We start from the raw sequence: 23565 nt of genomic DNA on the forward strand, positions 1-23565 counted from the left end.
CTTTAGTCTCTAAATCAATCATGTAAATTTCCACTAGAACATCAAATAAAACACCATTAAACAACAATTATATCTTCCTTCTTTGAAATCATTGTTTTAACCTCTTCCTCCTAAATTAGTAACAAATAATTCTAAAAGAAATTAATATATCTGAAATTAAACCCCATGCTTCTTTTGTTATTTAAATATAATTGAATCAAACTGAATATTTAACTCATTACTTTCAATATACACCTAATAATAATTAATGGTTCAGACAATTCATGACATTTACATAACATCTTATTGTATAAAATGAATTTTCAATAAAACCAGTATAATTTTGTAAAAACTTTTAAATTCATTACAGATTAGTCTTCTCCTTAAAATTTATTTAACTAAAGTCAACTTCTTAAATTAAATCATATTAAAAAAACCATATCATATCGTTTCAAAAATGAGTATATACAACTACACAACCTGACAAATAAAAATTAAGCAAATTAGAATTACTTTCTTAAAAATAAAAGCACAAATTAGTCAAATGGTACATTACAAATGTGCTTTTAATTCTTGGTAAGTCACTTGTTCACGTTCTGAAATATTTTCATCTGTCAATTGTCAATTTCAGTATGAAGAGATTTCTTTATCATCTTCTTTAAAAGTTCCAATTTTTACTTAAGCCTTAAACACTTTGGATCAATTCTTAAATAAGTACATCTTTTCCTGTTTCCAATCTTTTGTAACATTTTTATTTTTGATTATATATTCTTTGAAGTCTTTAAAATTTTTGGAATTCTAACCGTTCCTACCTAAGCATTCTTTCGTAGATTCAAAGCATGTATATGAATATTTTCGTTTTCTATCTCCTCCGATACTTTTCCGCAGTTACAAATTTCTGTACTCACTTTTCCTAAAATTAAGAGAGATCTTGTACTTATCAGTCCATACTCATTGCCAAATCTTGAAACTTCTTTCATAAATTTCTTCTGTTCTTCATTATCTGTTTCTTTTATATATTCCTTCATAAGCATGACTGAGTGTTTTTCCAGATGATCTTCATTTTCCTCCAAAGCATCAGAGAAAAGCCTCTCAGATAACTGTAGAACCGTACTTTCCATTTTATTTTTGTCCATATCTTTTGTTGACTGATTTTCCTAAAACCTACATGACAATTACGAAGTTCAGGCTGTTCAAGTTAATTTCTTTTAAATAGACATTGGCTCAGAATTTAACAAGAAGTCTTTTAACTTCTCCGGATCTCATTTTTGCAGGGTAATACAATCCACATTTGAATCCTTTTTCTTTCAATTGAGATCTCAACATGAAGAATTGCTTCCTCGTATTCGCCGTGTTCTTAGCAAAATCAGGCACAAACAACAGTTTGGATCCCTTATAATTTAAATTTCTGTCAGCTTTGGCTAAGTTTAAAATATCTAAAGCCTGCTGAAATCTCAGTAATTTAAAGATCAAAGGTCTTGGTCTCACTTGACTTGCTGACCGTTTTAATGGAATCCTGTGTGCTCGTTCTATTTCTAGGGGATGTTTTAAGTTTAACTGCAATAGTTTAGGCATAAGGTTTTCTAGAAATTGGATAGCATTTCCCCCCTCCAAATTTTCAGCTAATCCAATAATTTTTATATGCTTTCTTCTACTTCTATTTTCGTATTCTTCAAGTTATTTCTTTAATTCCTGCACAGTTAAACCATCATTTTTGCATCGTATCTCAGAGAGTTCCAATCGCTTCATCTTATCTTCTAAGGTCGTCATTCGCTTATTAGCTACTTCCATTTGCCGATTTAAGTTTAACACTTCTTTCACTTCAGTTATGATGCAGCATCTGCTTTATATTTGGCCATTATTTCCTTTTTATTTGGCCATTATTTCCTTTTTATTTAAATTTGGCCATTATTTCCTTTTTATTTAAAACTTCTGTTTCGTCTTCTGGAAGAGGAACCTTTGACGGCGTCATCTGTTCTTGTTTTTGGTGTTTTGCCACTCCTCCTGCCGCATAAGCCGACTCATTTTTAGTTTGCCGTGTATTAGCCATGCTTCTGCACAAAATCTGACACAACGGGTAAGAAAAAAATCAAAGTAACCTTTCAATATTTTTAAACTGTTGCCCAGGTTAGAAGAGCGTCGCGATCACTCCTCCATCTTATGCGCACGCCAAGCCACCAATGCAACTATATGTCAAGGAGTAAGTGAGGTCTGCACCAAGATTGTTTCACATTTTATCATCTATTGTGTGTCATTTATAGTTTAGAATACTGTATGATTATTATACCAACCATTATTTGTTTGTTTTACCAGTACAGTATTTTCTATTAAAGTTTTTGGGTTGTGGAATGAATCGTCTGAGTTTCCATTATTTCTTATGGGGAAATTCGCTTTGATATACAAGTGCTTTGAATTACAAGCATACTTCTGGAACAAATTATGTTCGCAAACCAATGTTTTACTGTATATGTATCGCCCCTGGTGGGTGAAACACAGCAATATCAGGCACTCTTATTTATGATTCTATAATAAAGATTTTTAATACTTTCATTGTGTCTGCATCAACTATTACTGATCATGATCTACACACTCAAACAGATCAGACAAGCTGTAAAAGGAACAAAAATAAATTAATTAATATGACAAAAACAATCTCAAAGTACTCCACAGACAAACTGATCAGGAGTATATCTAATTGGATGAGCAGAGAAAATAAAAACGAAGGAGCTAAGGAGACAACTGCACTAGCTCAGAACTTTAACCTGCTAGAACTGTTCTATCCCAGTGATGTGCATTGATGTGACCCACCTGTGTGCAAGACACAAGATCATATGTTTTATGTGGGAATACTTAAAGAGGAAAGAGAGTTACATACCAGTCCATAAGCCATACTTCTTTCATGCTCTTGTGTTATATCTGCTACATAAGCAAATACTACTGAGAAAGTCACAGCAAACACACCAGAGACAGAAATAACAGCAAAGTACCACCTATGGAGAACATGGAAGAAACAGAAATGCAAAGTCAAATGTTTAAAATATTGTATGTTTTATATTTAAGCATTCATATTGTTTTTGAAGTACAAAATAACATCTTTGTAGATTGCACTTGATTGTGTTAAATCATCTATGTAGACTACAATAATACAGCAAATCTTTATTTAGTTCAATTAAATATGAGACGACCAAATATAAGAGAGATTATGTTCTTGCCTTGATAATATCTTTTCCAGTAGATAGGTGAGACATTCTAGATAAGTGGGTTGTATCCCAATGGCAGTGTGCCATATGTAGAAGAAATCCACTCCAGATTTTTTTCTGTGACTCTTCTGGACTTCACTGGGAGCTATAGCACCACCTACAGTTAGTACCCAAGCACTGAGAGCTCTCTTAGGCAATGTGAAGTAGAGACATCAAAGGGAAAATTCCCAAATACATATAAACTCAAATTGAAACAGCTAACAAAGGCATCAAAAGAGCTCAGGAAAGACCCCTTCAGGCACATGAACATATATACAGAATTCTTCGAAACCTTGAAAGGCTGACTGGCATCCAAGAGCAACTTGGAAAAGCATAAACAGAATAAGACAGTAGGTAGGCGCAGGAAATACAGGGCGGGAGTCTAGAATAACTCACCTATCTACTGGAAAAGATATTATCAAGGTAAAAACAAATCTCTTTTTTCAGTGCAATAGGTGAGACATTCTAGACAAGTGGGACATACAACAGCAGTCCTAAAGAGCTAGGGCAGGCTAACTGTGCCAGCCCTCAAGTCTGAGGACCAGAAGGCAGAGTCCTTTCTCGCCATCACATCCACTCAGTAAAATTTAGACCACATCAATGCCCTGCAAATCTCCTCTGGAAAGACTGCTCTAACATCGCCCCATGAAGAAGCCACACTTCTGATACAATACATCTTTACAGAAACAGGAGACTGTTTCCCGGAAAAAATATAGGCTGACTAAATGGCCCTTCGGATCCACCTAAAAATAGTAGCCTTGGAAGTGGGTGCGCACCACTTGGAAGAATGAGTCAGCATAAACAGATGGTCAGAGACAAAACTTGTTAGTAACCTCCAGATAATGTAGAAGTCTTGCATGTCCAATTTTCTCAAGACACAATCCTGTGTCTTTGAGCCAGAAGGCTGAAAAACAGATAAACGCACCTCCTGATTAACATGAAAAGCCAAAACTACCTTCAGCAGAAAAGAAAGAACCATGTGCAGGGAAATCCCAGTATCCAAGATACTCAGGAAGGGCTCTCAACAAGAAAGAGCCTGGAGTTCTGAGACACGTTTCACTGAAGTAAAGACAACCAGAAAAACAGTCTTGAGCATCAAGTCCAAGAGGAAAGTGTCTCTCAGAGGCTCAAATGTAGCTTTGGTAAGACCAGACAGAACCAAGCTCAGGTCTCAAGAAGGGAACGGTGGTTAGATTGATGGTCTAATGCAAAGAGCATCCTTCAGAAATCTGGCGATGCCAAGGTGAGATGCAAGCGAAGAACGATGATCCCAGGCTCTGAAACAAGACAGTCCAGCAACTTGGACCCGAAGGGATGCTTTTATCCAGGCACACTTGGAGGAAGGCGAGAACCACCAAAATCAAAGCGGAATATGGCTCCATTTTCTTCTGGTTGCACTGATGTTGGAAAAGTTTCCACACCTTAGCATATGCAGAGACAGTAATTGACTTATACGTGAATACAGTAGCAATGACTACATCAGACTGTCCTTTGTGCACTATGTTGGCGCGCTCAATATCCATGCTGTAAGAGCAAAGTGATTCAGATCCTCCATGCATAAGAATGTCTGGATGTGCGTGAAAACAGCATGCCCCAACCCTGACACAAATGCATCAGATCTGTGTACTACGGTCTGTGAGGCCAGTTTGGAGCCACCAGAATGACTTGTCCCAGATGAACTGTTCTATTCCAGTGATGTGCAATCCGCAAAATGACTTTGTCTATCATGAGCCAGGGAGGAAAAACAGGCAGGACTTCCTGTGGCCACTGCTAAACTACAGCATCGAGACCCTCGCTGCCTGGCTCAGTTCTTCGACTGAAGAAGCAATCTGCCTTTTTGTTCTGCACCGTGGCCATGAAGTCGAAGCGAGGCCAACCCCAGTGCAGCACAATGGCTTGGAACGCCACTGAAGACAGCACCCACTTGCCGGGATCGAGAGTATCTGCTGAGAAAGTCTTCTTGAATATTGTTGACTCCTGCCATGTGCCCTGCCAAGAGCACTTGGAGGTAATGCTCCGCCCAGTGAAAGAGTAGGCGGGCCTCCAGTAAACGCCACTGCTGTTGCATTGTCACAGAAGACCCCAACCGCTTGGCCTTCCAGAGTCTTCTGCAATCGCACCAGAGCCAAACTAATGGCCCTCAGTTCCAACCTGTTGATCGACCATTTTCTTTGTGAAGGGGTCAAACACCCTTGAATGGGACGATGATTGCAATGTGCTCCCCAGCTCCGAAGATTGGCATCCATCATCACAACGACCCATGAAGCAATCTGCAGTGGCACGCCTATTGAAAGAGACTGTGGAATGAGTCACCAATTCATGCTGGCTCTGGCCTCAAGAGTCCAAGGAAGAGAGGTCTGCAATGCATCCTTATGCGGAGCCCAGTGGGAGAGCAATGCATGGTGGAGAAGACACATGTGCACCCTCGCCCATTCCACTACATTCAGAGTGGCCACCATGGACCCCAGGACCTGAAAATAGTCCAAAGCTGAAAGAGCTGCCTTCTCTAGAAGAAGAAATCTGAGCACACAGCTTCTGTCTGCGTGCCTCTGGAAGATAGATGCGGCCCGCTGCCGTGTCAAACAGAACACCCAGGTACTCCAATGATTGTGTGGGTAACAAACTGCTCTATTCATAATCCACCTGAGGTCCTCGAGTATCTGGATCACCTGATCCACTGTGCGCTCTCAATAAATGAGGGGGCTCTGATCAGCCAGTCATTAAGTATGGGTGCACCTACAAACCCATTTTCCTCAAGTGAACTGCCACAACCACAATCACCTTGGTGAAGGTCCAAGGAGCCATCACAAAGCCAAACAGCAGAGCTGAGAATTGATAATTCCAAAACATGAAAGTGCAGAAATTTGCAGTAAGCTGGAAAAATCGGGATGTGCAAGTAAGCTTCTGTGAGATTCAGAGAGGCAAAGAACTCTCCCGGTGCCACTGCTGCTATGACAGACTTTACTGTCTCCATACGAAAACGCGGGATCCTGAGAGCCTCATTCATGTGCGTAAGATCCAGAATAGGCCTCCAATCATCTAAGCCAGGGGTGTCCAATGTCGGTCCTCGAGGGCCGCAATCCAGTCGGGTTTTCAGGATTTCCCCAATGAATATGCATGAGATCTATGTGCATGCACTACTTTCAAAGTATATTCATTGGGGAAATCCTGAAAACCCGACTGGATTGCGGCCCTCGAGGACCGACATTGGACACCCCTGATCTAAGCCTATGATGCAGACTAAGTCTAAGATACAGATTAAGAACGGCTAAAAAACTCATTGGGTTGCTGTCTGCATATAAAACTAGTTGAGGCTTTTTTTTTACTTTACTTAAATGGTTTTTCAAAGGATATTTCTACCACTTGGCTTATAACATTGTTGCAACATTTTTTCCTGCAGTTATTTATCTATTTAGATTGTTATTGCTAGTATTGTTTCTAGTTAGACAAAATATATGGAGTATCTCTGCCTGAGCCCGAGAGGGTGGGTGGCACTGGCTCTATGGCCTGAATATCCAGCAATCTTTAAACAGTGGCTTTCACCTTGACAGCTTTGACTGGGTATCCCACGGAGAGTCCACGAACCAATCCATCAGAGGCCAGGCAAATTCTAGCTTGTAGCCCGATCGAATAATGTCCAGAACCCACTGGTTGGACATAATGCATTCCCAGGCCTGCATGAATGCTGAAAGCCTGCCCCCTATCTGAAGAGGGGCATTCCTCAACTTGGTGTCATTGTGCCTTTTTGGCAGAGGGAGCAGAACAGGAGGCGGAAGGCTGGGTATGCCTGTAGCCGTAGAACTGCTGTTTGGAGCTCTATAAAAATCTTGGGGACATGGCACTGGAATATGAGCGGGAACGCCTGGAGCCACAAAAATTAGAGCGCCCGGAACCTCTAGAGGGCTGGGGCCTGCTATCAGGCAGGGTCTTAGGGTGACAGTCCTCCACTGAATTCATGAGATCGTCCAGGCCCTTGCCAAACATAACTGCCCTTTAAAGGGAAGCCTAGCTAGAATAGCCTTGGAAGTGGAATCATCAACCTATTGTCGAATCCAGAGCATTCTGTGAACAGAAATCGAATACGCTGAGACTTTACCCAGGATCCGCATAAGGTCATATAAAAATGTCAGCAACATAATCCCCTCAAGCAACAAGCAGCTGAGGAGGGGGCTCCATAGCCTGACTCTCTAGCGCGCATAGACGAGACAGTCAAGCGCGTACAACAAAGGATGCTGCCGAAGCAGCCTTTATGCCCAAAACCACTGCTTCAAAGAGTCTCCTAAGGACTACATCCACACGGCGGTCCTGTATGTCCTTGAGCAGCACACCACCCTCACTGGGAGGGGAGGTGCACTTAGTCACCTGCGTAACTAACAAGTCCACCTTAGGCTGACCAAAAAGCTGCTGGCACTCCTGCACCATAAGATAGAGAAAGAACATAGCCCTCACAACCCGAAAAGCACCCTTTGGAGAGTCCCACTGATCCAAGATCAGAATGCTCATATCAAGATCCCAGGTAAAAGAGGACTGCGAGTGCACAAAGCCACAAAAAGGAAGTGGACGGAGCCAGCTGAGAGACTAATTTCAATTCCTGTACAGACTTCGACATGAGGTCCCCTGGATCTAAAGCCTCTGAGGGATCCGAAAATCTGCCATACAGCCCTGGATCCCTAACATGGGAAGTGCAGCGCCTGAAAACAGGTCAAGGTCAAGCCTGCCCAGGAACAGTGGCAGACTGCGATGAGGCCGTGCCCTCCGAAGCAGTGCCAGCAAAGGATAAGTCTGAGGCAGAGTAGGAATGCACAGGCGACGAATGGTTGCTCTGAAACGCATTCCACAGGTATATTTTATGACTTCCGTGAAAGCCTCCAGATCAAGGGGCATAGAGTCACCCTTAGATGATCTCACTTTATGTTTCCTGGGCGACGGAAGATCCATGTTTGTCTGCAAGGAGCCTTCAGTTGTACTGAGCCCCAAAAATAGAGAAAGCCACCCGATGGGCTAGCTGTGTGTTTGGTGTGTTTAGCAAGAGCGAGGCTAAGTTTGGTGTTGCCACTTCCCCCCGGTTGCGCCATGTGGCACAAGGACATTCCTGAGGTGCTAAATTTGCGAAATCCTGGCAAGAATTCATATTAGGAGAGCCCAAGGATTCCATTGCAACAAGTTTGAGGCAAGTTTGCAGCGTTGGAAGTGCAGGGAGGTTTTGAAAAAAAGATTGCTAAAAATTTAAGATGGCCACAGTCAAGAAATTCACGTCATAATTGTGATTTTTTTCACAGAAAGCAAACCTCCAAAACAGCGATTTTAAGATTTTTCAGGCAGGGGGGAACACAGGGGGACATGCAGAAACCTCAAAAACTGCCAAATTCAGAGCCCTCCCCAACCACCTCACAGGCTATGACAGCCTTACTCACTATGACCTATGCTGGAAATGTGCTGCAGCCTGCCTCAACTCACTTACAGTAGCTGGAATAAGAAATTCACTGCCTCATGCTGGGAATGCCTCTTCGATGCGGGCGAGCGTACGGACGGACACACTTAGGAAAGGGTGGGGGTGAAAAGTGCAACTGGTACCCTGCGAGACACTGCTGAGTCTCCTAGGTATGCCTAACAGGCTGTGCTCGAACCTCAGTTTGGCAGTAGGAAGAAAAAACACAGGGATGGCCCCGAGCTTCTAAGAAACCAATGCAGGCTGGCTAACATATACCCACTGGAATCTGATTGTCAGCTGCAGGCCAAAGTCTGTGTGACCTCAATTGAGGCAGAGCTTAAGAATTGCTCAGAGCACATAGAAAGCTTAAAAAGGGGACGAAAACACTGACGAAAATAAAAAGGGAGAGCAGAACAGAAACACTCCTTCAGGCACGCATACAGAAGGGAAAAACTGTAGATGGTGCTATAGCTCCCAATGAAGTACATGAGAGTCACAGAAAGTTCTAGCCTGGTTCACATCTTACTTTAGTGATCGTACTTCTACAGTTATCTTCAATAATTCTTCATCTCTACCTTCTCAGATTTCTCATGGGGTTCCACAAGGATCTATTCTTTCACCTTTGCTTTTTAATATTTTTCTAGCACCACTGATGACACTATGCCAATCCATAGGATTTCATGTTTTTGCCTATGCCGATGATATACAATTATTGCACCCCTTAAATAACAATAACATAAGTGAAATTTCGGTCATTAACGGAAAACTTGATCAAGTTCATCAATGGCTAGATAAAAACAGACTGGCCCTCAATATCAAAAAAACTAATGTTATGCTATTTCCTTGGAAGGATAGTTTTCCTCTTGTTTCTCCAATTTCAATTCATAACACTCCCCTACAATTAGTTAAAAATGCAAAAATTTTAGGAGTAATCTTTGATAATAAACTCAATTATCATGATCATATTAGTAACATTGTGAAAACTACCTTTTATAGGTTGCGTAAAATTCGTTCCATCTCTAAATTTCTCTGTCCCAAGGCACTTACTATATTGATTCACTCTATGGTGATGTCTAAAATTGATTACTGCAATTCTTTATTCAAAGGAATTGCGCTATATGAAATTAAACGACTACAAATTATACAAAATACAGCTATAAAATTAATAACTAAGTCTAAAAAATTTGATCATGTAACACCTCTCCTCAAAAAGGCGCATTGGCTCCCTGTTATTCATAGAATCACTTATAAGTTATGCATAATTATTTTTAAAACTCTAAACAATAAGACCCCTGCATTTTTATTTAGGTTACTTATTCCATATTCTACAAAGAGAATTCTAAGATCTAGCGAACAAAATCTGCTTTCTATTCCTTCATTAAAAATTATTAATACGAGGAGACAATTTATTTTTTCATGTACAGCACCACAGACTTGGAACGCCCTCCCTATTTTTTTACAGGAGGAGAAAGAGTTTGGGAAATTTAAAACCGAATTAAAAACCTTCCTTTTTAAAGATGCATTTTCAACATAATTTTATTATTGGAGTATTTTATTTTACTTTTGTTATACCTGTGTTACCTATTTCCCTTTTGTATTTTCCCTCAATGTTTCTTCTTTACTTTATGAATTGTATTTCATCCCTCCTTACCCTATGTTTAGTAATGTTAAAATTAAGAGCAATTTACCGCTATTTAAGTATTTGTATGTATTGTATTGTTTTCTAATAATTGTAAATTTTATAGTGTACATCGCTTAGAATGTTTGATTAAGCGATTAATCAAGTCACCTAATAAACTTGAAACTTAAACTTGAAAAAATCCAGAGTGGATTCCTTCTGCATATGGCATGCGGCCATTGGGATACAACCCACTTGTCTAGAATGCCTCACCTATTGCACTGGAAATACAAATATTAAATACTAAACTATGAGGCCACTATGCAGCAGGAGATAGCCAGGTAGAAGACATTCCTACCTGGTTATCTTCCACTGACCGGGTGATGCCCAATTTTTATTATCCAAGCAGTGCCAGAGCAGTCTAAGGGAGGAGTGAGGAGTCACCTAATTAATGCACCAAAAATCACATGTCCTAGCTGTACAGGTCTAAATATCAGCTAGCACTTCATAACTTCTGGTGACCAGTCAAGATCTGGACATTCAGTGCCAGTGTCTGCAATAGGCCCAGATTGGTCAGTACCTTCAAAAAATAAATTACTGACTGTGGCAGGCTATCAGGCCCCTTCATTGTTTAGCATTTATTACAAGCTTTTGAGATGTGTGCCTCTTATACTTGACTAGCTGTCACTTAATTTGTAAGCCGATATTTAAAATAATATCCAGAAATAATCTTAGTATCCTTGTAAAATGGCTCACAAATCATCATCTCTACACTTAATATATAGTCGACTCCACCTAAGTGTATGTCGGTTAAACGCACGCTTCGGTTATCCGCAGCCTACCACCACGGTCTCATTTTTTTTTACATTAAAGTCAATGGATGTAAACTCAGGATATTTGCAATTTGGATAAGCACACAATCTGCTTATGTGCACTGATGTCATAGGTCTAACCTCTATTCTTTCATGTTATGTTCACTCCGGTTAAATGCAATCACGTTCTGACTGGGAATGGCTAGGCTTCACACAGCAGCTTAAGCGCTGAGACAGCTGGGAAAGTGAGTGCTCTGCTTCCACTCCAGCTGTAGGGCATAGCTTTCCTGTACTTTAGGCTCCAGCAGCCCATGCACCATATTTAAACTGAGCCAGCTTACTACCTACAGCCTCCCCCCACCCTCCCCCCTACTCCTATTACACGCACACTCCGTTTAAGCGCACATAGAGACCCGGTCCAAAGGGCATGCACTTAAGCGGAGTCATCTGTAGTTAACAGTAGAGAGTTGCCAGTAGCTAAGACCATACACAACAATGAACTCCCTAATTGTGCTATCCTTTTTCCTTCTCCTACAAATGATTGTAGTTCTACCTCTCTTCCCTTATGTATTGGTCTGTCCTGTATCTGTCTAAAATATTAATAATATGTTCCCAATTTTATATTTTTTAATGTAAAGTACACCGCTTTGACAATTTTTAAGGCAGTATATCAAAATTTTAATAAACTTGAAAACTCATAGTGAATTCAATATGATTGGGGAAAATATACAACATTTTCTTGAAAAAATGATCTGTCAAAAGACAATATAGAGGATATTCACGGTCGGTCACTCCTCAAAAACTGCATAGGACTGGCTTTGTAGTTATCCATAATGGATATACAGTATAATTTTGTTATAACGGACTCGCTTATAACAGAACCTCACCTATAGCGAACAAGGTCCGCTGGATGTAAACTCAGCCATGCGCCATTATAAACATACAGAAAATCATCGCATATAGCGGACTTGCATATAATGGACTTTCAGATATAACGGACAACCAATTTGGTCCCCAGAGCCGCTTTTAGCTGGAGTTTTCTTTGGCTATAACAGATATGCAGGCTCCACCTACAAGGCGCGTAGTATGCTGGTGATATAGTATCAAAATGCAGCCAAGAAGAAAATGACAGAGTATTTTTCTTTCCAGTACAGTATGACATAATGCTTTAGAACATCTTTTAGTGTTCTGGTTTTGCAACCATTTCGTACCATACCAATATTTTGCTGAGTTTTGTTCTTGATGTTGCTGATATGGTTGTGCAGTGACTGTTGTTCATTGATTGAACGTTGTTTCAAGTTGGCCTAAATAAAGTTTAAAAAAATGCAACTCTGGATATAATGGACTCTGGATATAACGGACCGTTTTTCCAGATCCCTTGAAGTCTGTTATAACAAGATTATACTGCATATGCCAGACAATTAGTACAAGATTCGCTTGCTTTTTTTTAATGTTTTGGTTACCCTGAAAACCAGATTTGTCTGTGATCATCAAAGAACTTTGGGAGATAAATCTCTCTCCTCCACAACCCTCAACCTTTTCCAGTGTATCCTCTTTTTCACCTGAACAGCACTCACACAAAAGATTCAGCTAATGCTCCAAAGCTATGAATATTTTCTCTCTAGTTCGCTATCTTCCATATAACCAACAAAATGAAAATCACAGCGAACTGCTAGAACTGAATCAGGCTTTCCCATTGATTTTTATGGCAGAAATGCATCCTATACAAATATAATTTAACATAATAAAGATGGCAAAGGATTTTAATGCTAACTTACCATGCATCAATCTTCATTAACGGAATGGGAGCACAAGTGAAAAAAACAGTGAGCAGCAAGAAAGACTTCCGGCCCCAAACATCAGAGAGAGCACCTATTAGAGGGGCACTGAGGAATGACAGCAAGCCCTAAATAATATACAAAAGGCAATACACAGTACTGTTTAACATTTAAATTCAGAATTCAGAACTCAAACCCACTTGCTAAGCTCCAATCTGTCTTATCATTCCCTCCTAATTCCCCCACCTGAGCACTGTGTATAGCTGCACCTTCTTGTCCAGTTTATCTGTCTTGATTAGAATGTAAGCTGTTTTGAGCAGGGATTGTCTCTTCTATGTTGATGTACAATACATATGTCTAGTAGAACCATAGAAATGATAAGTAGTAGTACCGTAGTTTTCGCTCCATAAGACTTACTTATGGAGGGAATACACCTCCGCCCCCCCTCCAGTGTTCTGCTGCTGCTCGTCGCCCAACCCTCCCCCCCCCCGGCGTTCTGCTGCTGCTCGCTGCCCTCTTACCCACTCGCCACCGCAGGAAAGGAAGAGAAGGGCCACTAGCATACAATCAGGCCCATAAGTCTTCCCCCCAACATCAATTCTGATGTCAGAAAGAAGATCTGGGCCAGCCACTTGGTGGGCTGGACCTTATCTCCGACGTCAGAATTGACTTCGGGGGAAGGCTTGTGGGCCCCATTACACGCCGCCAGCCCTTCCCTTTGTGGAGTTGCGGCAGCAGTGGACCAGGGAGGAAGGCAGGCTTTGGTGTGGCAGGGAGGACAAAGGCTGGAAGGCAGTGAGGGGGAGGGGGCACAAACTCGGGACATAGGAAGGAGGGAAAAGAAAGAAATTCAACCAAACTGCAATGTTGCTTCTTAAATAAATGTTTAAATTACTGATAAAACAGCTCTCTTCATTTTCTCAAGTTGGTTCCCCTTGAATATTGTAAATATTTTTTAATTATGTTAATCGCTTAGAATTTTGATTAAGCGATTAATCAAATTTTAAATAAAACTTGAAACTATATCTACTATAGAGAACAGAAATCAGTAAAGATACTGTATATGAAGTTGGGAGAGGATTCCTTCATACTTGACTGCTGGAGCAATGCAGTGTCAGCCTACCTCCGAGAACACAGATCACCTCTAGTGCTGTCATCATTCAGACTGGTAGCACTGCAGAAAAGCTGGAAGATACTGTGGTGCAGTAGAGAAGAGTATCATGCCTGCCCACTTGAGAGAGAGGGAGGGGGGCTGCTGGATTCATGAGGGGGGCAATTGCTGCTGCACCTGCAAAGGGGGGGAGGGAGGTGTGGGGTTTTTTTGCCATCTGCCATCAGGAGGAAAGGTGCAAGGGTTGGGGGCAGTTGGACCGGCGATAGGGAGGGGCTGCTGCTGCTGAAGGGGGAAGGGAGTTGCTTGGGCTTCTGGACGTGGACTGGCTAGAGCTGAAGGGAAGGGAGACAGTTGCTAAATCTAGTCTGGGGATTGGAGGGGGGAAGAGAAACACGTGCTGGACCCATGTGGTGGGTGGAATGGAGCTGGAGGGAAGGGAGGGGATAGAGGTGGTGGACCCTTGGAAAGGGGGCTAGAGGGACAAGGAGATGTGCATGACCTGCAGGGGGGAAGAGAGAAAAGGAAAGGGAAAGAGAAAAGCTGAACCAAAGGGATGAAGGAATAGTGAGTGAAATATTGAACATAGCAAAGGGAGGCAGGAAAGAGAGAGAGTGTGAGAGACACATTGGTGTAAGGTAAGAAAGGAGAGAAGCTGGACACAGAAAGATATACAAAAAAAGGGAAGATAGTGGGCATGGATAGGAGCATAGGATCAGCAACAAAAAGGGGAATGCTGCATTTGCATGGGGGTGGTATATGGATACAGAAGGGTAATGCTAGACATGGGATGGTATATGGACACAGAGAGATGGCTAGACATGGGGGAGAATGCAGAAGGAAGATGCTGGACAGGCGGGGCATAGGGATATAGGAGTGATACTGTACACAAGAGGAGGGGATCATAGAATGGTGCTATGATAAAGGCAGAGAGATGGGCACAGGGGAAATACTAGAAAGGGAAGTATAGTAGACAGAGAAGGGAGATGGATGCTTGCTGAACATGGGGGAAAAACATACACAGAGATGGAAGATGAATGGTGAACATGGAGAATGAAGACATGTCAAATGGCCAGTGAGTTAAGAGTAGACAGATGGAAACAGAAACCAGAGCCTGAGACCAATGTGATGTGAAGAATAAAATGACCAGACAACAAAAGGTAGAAAAAATATATATATATATTTCTATTTTGTGATTGGAATATATCAGATTTGAAATATGCATCTTGCTAGAGCTGGTGTTAGACATAACTGGAGCCTGCTCTAACTTCCAGATGGCTTAGGGCTCTTTCTGACCGGGGGTAGTTGCCCTAAGTGCACTCCCCTAACACTGTTCCTGTCATGTGTGACTGCGGTATTCTGTTAGCATGATTTTTCTATGTAGCATTCTGTAATAATTTGGCAGGGGTATTGTTGATCCTTACTCTGTATTATTTGTGTTTATAAAATGACAATTGTACAGAATATTGTTTCTTTTTATACTTTAATAAAATAAGTTAAATATAAATCATAACTATTGTAGGCTTGTGCGAATGGAATCGGATGGTTTGCCAGGACAGGGCGGAGACAGAGCTCGTGGGGACAGGGTGGAGACCGAGCTCGCGGGACGGGGACAAATTTTTTCCCTGTGTTATTCTCTTCACTCTGCAAATCTCCTCAGGAGAGACTGATCTAGCTTCGGCCCATGAAAAAGCACACTCTTGGTAGAATATGCCTTAACAAACAGGAGACTGTTTCCCCGAAAGAATGTGGGCTGATAAAATTGCCCTATGAATCCATCTGTAAATCGTGGCCTTGGAAGCGGGAGAGCCCTGCTTAACTGAATGAGTCAGCACAAACAAATGGTCAGAGAAAAGAAAACTTGTTGGTGACCTCCGAATAATACAGAAGAACTTTGTGCACATCCAGTTTCTTCAACAGGCTGTCCTATGACTTGGAACTTGTCAGTTGAAAGGCAGTGAAATACAATTCTTGAGTGACATGGAAAGTCAAAACTACCTTCAGCAAGAAGGAAGGAACCATCCGAAGCGAAACCCCCATCTCCAAAATACGGAGGAAAGGGTCCCTGAAAGACAAAGCCTGCAGTTCCGACATACAATGCGCCAATGTAATGGCGATCAGAAATACGGTCTTGAGTGTCAAGTCCAAAAAAGTAGCATCTTGAAGGGGCTGCAAAGGAGCCTTGGTAAGGCTAGACATCACCAAGATAAGGTCCCAGGAAGGGAAAGGATACTTAGCTGGTGGTCAGTCACAAAGAGCCCCCTTCAAGAATCTAGCGAAATCAGGATGAGACGCCAAGGAAGACAGATGTTCCCATGATCTAAAACAAGAGAGCCCAGCAACATGGACCTGAAGAGAAACCACAGTGAGGCCTTTATCCAAATCAGCCTGAAGAAAAGCAAGAATTAGCGAGATCGGAGCTGAATAAGGGTCCACCTGGTCCTGGGCACACCAATGTTTGAAGGCCTTCCATGCCTTAGCGTAAGATGACACCATTGCACTGTCATCAGCGCTAGGAGATGATGCTCTGCCCAAAGAAAAAGAAGGCAGGCTTCCTGAGCCAGAGGAGTGCTCTTAGTCCCTCCCTGGCAATTGACATAAGCTATTGCTGTTGCATTGTCAGAGAAGATCCTGACTGCTTGGCCCTCCAGTGTCTTCTGCAATCTCGTCAGTACTAGTCGAATGGCTCTGAGCACCAACCAGGTGAATGACCACTTTCGCTGAGAAGGCGTCCAATACTCCTGAGCAGGACAACGATTGCAATGTGCTCCCTTACTGGAAGGCTGGCATCTGTCATTACTACAATCCAGGAAGCAATGTGTAGTGGTACACCCCTGTGGAACGATTATGGGAGAAGCCACCATTCCATGCTTGCTCGGGCTTCCAGAGTCCAAGGTAGATGGGTCTGTAAGGCAACCCTGTGCAGAGCCCAGTGAGAAAGCAAAGCATGCTGAAGATGCATGTGCGCCCTCACCCAAGCAACCACATCCAGCGTGGCAACCATGGATCCCAGAACCTGAAGATAATCCCATGTCTAAGGAGCCAGCCACAACAGAAGGGAAGAAATATGGGTAAACAGTTTCTGCCTGCAGGCTTCTGGTAGATAGACGCAGCCTGCTGCCATGTCGAAAAGGACTCACAGGTATTCCAGTGATTGCATGGGCATCAGATGGCTTTTCCTGAAGTTGACAATCCAACCCAAGTCTTCCAGCACCTGGAGCCTCCACTCCACTGTATGTTGTCTCTCGACCAACGAGGGAGCTCTGATCAGCCAGGTGTCTATGTAAGGGTGAATCTGGAGACCCATCTTCCGCAGATAAGCTGCTACTACAACCATCACCTTGGTGAAGGTCTGGGGCTCGAAAAATAGGAATGTGCAAGTACGCCTCTGTGAGATCCAGAGATGCAAGAAACTCTCCTGGGGACACTGCTGCAATAACTGAAAGCATGGTCTCCATTCAGAATCAAGGAATCTTAAGAGCCGCATTCACATGCTGAAGATCCAGAATACAAAACTTTATTTTTCTATAACTTTATTCTTCTATACCGCCATAATCAAACAATTTCTAGGCGGTTTACACAGAAGAGGGCTGGAAAATCAGCGAAATACAATTAATTGAAATACAGCAATTTTCCTAAAAAATTCAGTATAAAATTTTAGTTAACAGTAATGTCCTCATTTAGGTAATAAATTTATCAAACAACTTTGACTTGATTACTTTTCGAAATGCATCATAAGATAACACAACTCCACCAATACAATTACCCCACCAGGACTGCTGCTTACTTGCTTGAAATGCAAGAATCCTGTCCAAAAAGGTTTTATATCTGCAGCCAGTAATTTTTGGTTAGGCAAATAAATTGGACTTCCTAGTTATCCTTGCTGGACTATATAACACAAAATGAGATAAAAGGTAATTTGGATCTATATAACACAAAATGAGATAAAAGGTAATTTGGGTCTTCAGCCTCCAGCCCAACTTCCTACCATTCAACCTTACAGCAGGAAGGCTAAGCCTTTTTAAAATTTATTTTCAATTTTCTATATCGTTCTCCCAAGGGAGCTTAGAACGGTTTACATTATTTTATTCAAGTATTCAAGCATTTTTCCCTTTCTTTGGCATGATAAAATAAATGGAGTATCTGCCTGAGCCCAAGTGGTCAGTTGGTACTGGCTCTATAGCTTGAATATCCAGGAAGCGTTGAATGGTGGCTTGAACCCTGAGCGCTTTGTCCAGGCGATCTGAAAGAGAATCCACAAACCAATCTGTTAGAGGTCAAGCAAAATCCAGCTTGTAACCCAAATGAATAATGTCCAAAGACCCACAGGTCGGACGTAATGAGCATCCAGACAGGAAGAAATGCCGAGAGCTGGCCCCCTATCTACAGAGGGGCATCTGTCATACTGGTGTCATTCAGCCTTTCTGGCAGATGCTGCAGAACAGGAGGTGGAAGGCTGGGATCGCTTGTAGCCAGTGTATTGTCATCTGGAACCCTGGGAAAATCTCTGCAACATGGCATTTTCATATGGTCTGGAACATCAGGAGCAACAAAAATTAGAGCATCCAGAATCCCTGGAGGGTCTGGTCTACTATTGGGCAGTCTTAGGGCAACGGTCCATCACTGAATCCATAAGATTATCCAGACCTTTGCTAAACAATAACTGCCCCTTAAAAGGCAGCCTAGCCAAAGTAGCCTTGGAAGTGGAATCACCAGCCCATTGGTGGACCCAGAGCATTCGGCGGGCAGAGATGGAGTACACTGACACTTTTGCCAAAACTCTTATGAGGTAATACAATGCACCTGCCATATAATCTGTCCCAGATATCAGACATTGAGGAGGGGAATCAACTGCCTTACTCTCCTGCCCGGGCAGAGCCACTTGCTAATTGGCTACCGGAAGGTCACTCCTGCCATGGTTCACAGCTGGACCACCAGGGACTTAACAGGTACGCGGAGGGGGCGGGAGGGAGATAAAGTTGTTTAAAGTCAGCCAGAACAGGAGACAGAAGGGATCCCTCCTGTCCACAGCTAGACTAACAGGGATTTTAAAAGGTACTGCTGAGGGGGAGGGGGGGTGGAGATGGCAGGAGGGAGATAAAAGTTGTTTAAAGTCAGCTAGGGCAGGAGACGGAAGGAATCCCTCCTGTCCCACCAGGGATTTAAAAGGTACGCGGGGGGGAGGGGAGGAGAAGAGTAGGAGTTAGTGGGAGGGAGATAAAAATTGTTAAGGTTTGCTGTGACATGAGACAGGAAAGATCCCGCCTGTCCTGGACCACCGCTGGACCACCAGGGCTTATGGGTGGGTCTGGTGGAGCCCTATAAGGCATTGGAAGGGAGGGAAACAGGCTACAGAACCTGGCAGGGCAAGAAGGAAGGAAGTGCAAACAGCGTGCAGAGGGGGAGGGAGGCTGGAAGCAAAGCCTGGTAGAGTATGGCACTGCACTTGAATATTAAACACACACACCCCAGTATATATTTAAGTCAACCTTTTTTCTTCCTCTTTTGGGGGGAAAAAAAGGTTACCTCGGTTTATATTTGAATCAGTTTATATTCAAGTATATACGGTATACTGTAACTCAGTGTTTGCTAGAGCTTGTTTGAGTCCTTTTCCAATCTAAAATGACAGGAGTGCCTATCTCCACATTCACCAGTCCTATACACTACATGTGTGGGCTTATAGTACAGAAAATTATCAATCTGTATTGGGAATATTTCACCTTACCTTGACTCCTTGAATTAAGCCATTCATTAGAAATGTATGTTTTGGAAATGTTTTACGCAAGACCTAAAAAGAAGAAATACACCTGAAAATCCAATATCAGTGCAATTTTACCACAAGCATATAATGTTTCTAACATACTAGAAGTTATGAACAAGGTAATATCAAAGTAAAAACATGAAGTATATCAAAATACAGAACATCATTTAAATCACAATATTTCATATTTATATATTTCTGATCTTACATATATCAAATTTTTAGACAAAGGAAGGAGTGAGGTGCAAGTGTTGATTTCATGTGGGTTATTTTATAGTGAAGATTGAAGGCTGGATAAGTAGTCAAATGAAATATTAGGTTCTTAACTAGATAATCTTCTTTCTGTTAATACACGCAGAAGTCTGTATGTTACCGTATTTTTCGCTCCATAAGACGCACCTGACCATAAGATGCACCCTAGATTTAGAGGAGGAAAACAAGAAAAAAACATTCTGAACCAAATTCTCCCTGCCAGGCTCTGCACCCAACCCCACACTCCTTGCCAGACTCTGTACCCTGTCCCTCCTCTGGTGGTCTAGTGGCCTTATAGCAGATAGGCAGGCAGGCCTAGTAGCAGGCAGGCAGGGCCCTCCCATACCCCCTCTAGCTCCCCGAACTCCCCCCCGTACCTTATTTTAGTACCTCCGGCGGTCCTGCCCTTCCCTCCAGAAACTAGCTGCAGTGTCAGAGCGGCACAAAAGGCAGGCACAAGCTTTTCACTTGCCTGCCTTGTCCCGCGCCACTCCCTGAATGGCTGCTTCAGAAATGTGGTAATCCAATAAAACAAAGTCATCTTATCTTCCAATTTTTTGCTTACTTCATTAATCATTGAACAGCCTGCCACCTGGTTTAGTTGCCAGTTTTCCCAACTTCATGCCTGCTTTGGCAGGCTGCTACTGTCTCCACTCTATCCTGGGACTATAAATACAACCAGTTGCAATGTCCCGATCCCCAACCCAGCTAATGAACCTCCTCTGCCCTCCAAACTGATTTAGCAGTGCCCAACTCCCCTGCTCCGTGGCTCATTAGTTACCTGCTGTACACCAGGCAGTACATGTGGTTGATCTCATGGTCAGAGCAGTACCTGCGATAGTCCTCCCAGACTTCCTTAATGGCGGTGACAGCCAGGATGAAGAGCATGGGGATTAGAGCCAGCTCGGGCTTGAAGGCGTTGAGGAAGGCGATGAAGACGAAGTAGATGTTGGCGAGCCGGTGAAACTGCTCAAAGAGGTTTTTGGGCAGGAAGGAGAGCGCCGTGTATTTGGTGGTTTTGATCTTATTGCTGGCGGTGGGCACAGTGCCCTCGGCTGGCAGGAGCAGAAGTCGCGATCGCACCGTCCTCGTCTTGCCCTCCTTGCTCTTCACCTTCTTCTTCTCCTCCTCCGGCACCCTGCCCTCCTCCCCTGTTCTCCTCTCAGCTCCCGCACCATTTTTTTTTTTTTTTTTGCAGTCCACAATGGTTGAAAAAAAAAAAAAAAAATCCAAAGTAACAGTATTGCTCAAATAGTAGCACTTCAAAGCCAGCTTCCTCTGGAAACCGTTCTTTTGCATAAGAAAATGAAACAGGGTGAAGGCGAAACAGAGGAGCGGAAAGTTTCTGCTCTTAAGGGCTAGCGACTCTGCCCATGCTTGTCATGATAACTTTTTCTGAAGCAATCAGGCCAGGCACAGCAGAACAATTGTGTTAAGAGAAGAAAAAGGGGACAATTAAGACAGCAGGAGGTCCAGCTCAGTAAAGTAAATAGTAAGCATTAAAAAAAAACCAGGAACTTCTTCTCTCGTTTCCTGAAGGGCTCAGGACTGAGCCGTACGTCACTCTTGTGAGCCCAGTTTCTGTTGCAGGCGGGCTTTGGAAATCGATGGTGGATGGGTGGGGGGATCCTAAGCTTTAAAACAAAGTTTGCAACTGATTTCTGCCTTTTTTATCTGTGTGTGCCCAGCTGGTCCTCTGCCTGCTTTTTTGTTACTTTTTTTAGCTTACGGTTTTGTTGGAAGAGGATGGAGAGGGTCAATTCTGTTTTTTCTATTAAGGTCTTGAGAAAGATGCTGCAGCTAGTTTGTAAGTCAGTTAGAGGGAAGGGAAGAACCGCCAGAGGAACTAAAATAAGGTAACGGGGGGGGGGGGGGGATTCGCTCCATAAGACGCACCCTTATTTTCATCCACTTTTTTGGTGAAAAAAGTGTCTTATGAAGCGAAAAATATAATAATTGATCAATCTGTGCTAACAAACTGCTCACAAACTGTTTGTAGAAGGATATCAATCACATCTTTCAGTTTCTCTTCCTCCACCAGTGGTGTATAGTACCCTCTTCAGTTTGAACCATAGCAATCAATCTCCACTGTAACAGAAGAGAGAGGAGGGGCATGGGGAACTTGAGGCAGCCATTTTTTTATAGCGGATCTGCACAAGGCAGGAACACAGGAAGATCACTTCTTCCCTGCTAGACCACCAGGGCTTTAAAGGTAAGCTGTAGAGGGGTCCGGGAGGTGGGAAGGAGTCAGGGTGGGGGGTCTAAAGTTATTTGAAATTTTTTAATATTCATGAGGGAGCTATGCCCTTAACCCCTGCAAATATGAAGGGAGACCTGCACTTCTAGGGAGGCCACCTTCGAGCTCAGCACCTGGAGTTAATACAAGGCCTTGGGATTTGGCATTGCTAAGATCTCTGAAATTTGCTTCCTGTGTTTGTTTGCATGGCTCGGGAAGAAGACGTGGTCTTTCGCCGTGCCAAAACAGACTCCCAAATACTCCAAGCTTTGGGTTGGCTCTAGATGACTCTTTTTTAAGGTTGACTGTCCAGCCCAGATCATTTAGAACAGGGGTGCCCAATACGTCGATCGCGATCGACAGGTCGCTCGCTCAGGCGACCCCAGTCGATCGCAGAGCGGTTTCCCTTCTCTTTTTTCCCCTCCTGACTGGCCCGCTCCTGAATTCTGCTGCTGCCGCCGCTGCTCAACATTTAAAAAAAAAAAAAACGGCTTGGAGAACTTATGCTCCGAGGGCTAACGTGTGCTTGTACCGGCTTCCCTTCTCTTCCCTCTGAAACCGGAAGTTATGTGGGGGGGGAGAAGGGAAGCCGGCACGCACATGTTAGAGCCCCGTTCGCGGGCTAAAGCGGGAGACAGGTCAGTGAAGCTTGCGATTTGCACTTTTTGCTGCCAGGTCCTGCCTACTTTCTGTTTCCTCAAAGGCAGGACCCGGCAGCATTTCTCCTAATAGGTCGATCTTGGGCCAATCAGCCTTCCTCTCCCCGACGTCAATTCTGCCGTTGGAGAGGAAATTCTGGCCAGCGGAACTTCCTCTCCGACGGCAGAATTGACGTCGGGGAGAGGAATGCTGGTGGGTCCGAAGCAGGGAGAGCTTGGCCGGCGGCGGGCGGCTTTGGGGGCCTGTTATTCGATGGCAGTGGCAGTGGCTTGGGAAAGGGCAGGGAGGGAGAAAGAGGGCAGGCAGGGAGACAGAAGGAAAGAAGAGAATCAGAAAAAAGAAAGGGGGCATGAAGAGAGAAAGAAAGAGAGGGCAGGGAGAGAGGAAGAAAACGTTGGGGGGGGGGGGATGAGCTCAGGAGGAGAGGAAGCATACAGGCTAAAAGAAGGGAAGAAAGATTGGATGCACAGTCAGAAGAAGAAAGTGCAACCAGAGACTCATGAAATCACCAGACAAGGTAGGAAAAATGATTTTATTTTAAATTTAGTGAACAAAATGTATCTGAATTTATATCTGCTGTCTATATTTTACACTATGGTCCCCTTTTACTAAACCACAATAGAGGTTTTTAGCGCAGGGAGCCTATGAGCGTCGAGAGCAGCGCTGGGCATTCAGCGCAGCTCCCTGC

General features: G+C 43.1%; 1 protein-coding gene across 2 annotated transcripts in view; it reads right to left on the minus strand.

Moving 5' to 3' along the window:
* MFSD14A (major facilitator superfamily domain containing 14A) overlaps positions 1-23565 on the minus strand; it is an 83843-nt gene that overhangs the window by 30984 nt on the left and 29294 nt on the right. For both annotated transcript variants that reach the window (XM_033916599.1, XM_033916598.1), the window contains exons 3-5: positions 19694-19756; positions 12858-12985; positions 2855-2969 (exon numbers count right to left, since the gene is read on the minus strand). In XM_033916599.1, coding sequence (XP_033772490.1) covers positions 2855-2969; positions 12858-12985; positions 19694-19756 — 306 coding nt within the window. The remainder of the gene's footprint in view (positions 1-2854; positions 2970-12857; positions 12986-19693; positions 19757-23565) is intronic.

Source organism: Geotrypetes seraphini, chromosome 12, assembly GCF_902459505.1.
Source record: "Geotrypetes seraphini chromosome 12, aGeoSer1.1, whole genome shotgun sequence".
In the NCBI taxonomy this organism is placed as follows: Eukaryota; Metazoa; Chordata; class Amphibia; order Gymnophiona; family Dermophiidae; genus Geotrypetes; species Geotrypetes seraphini.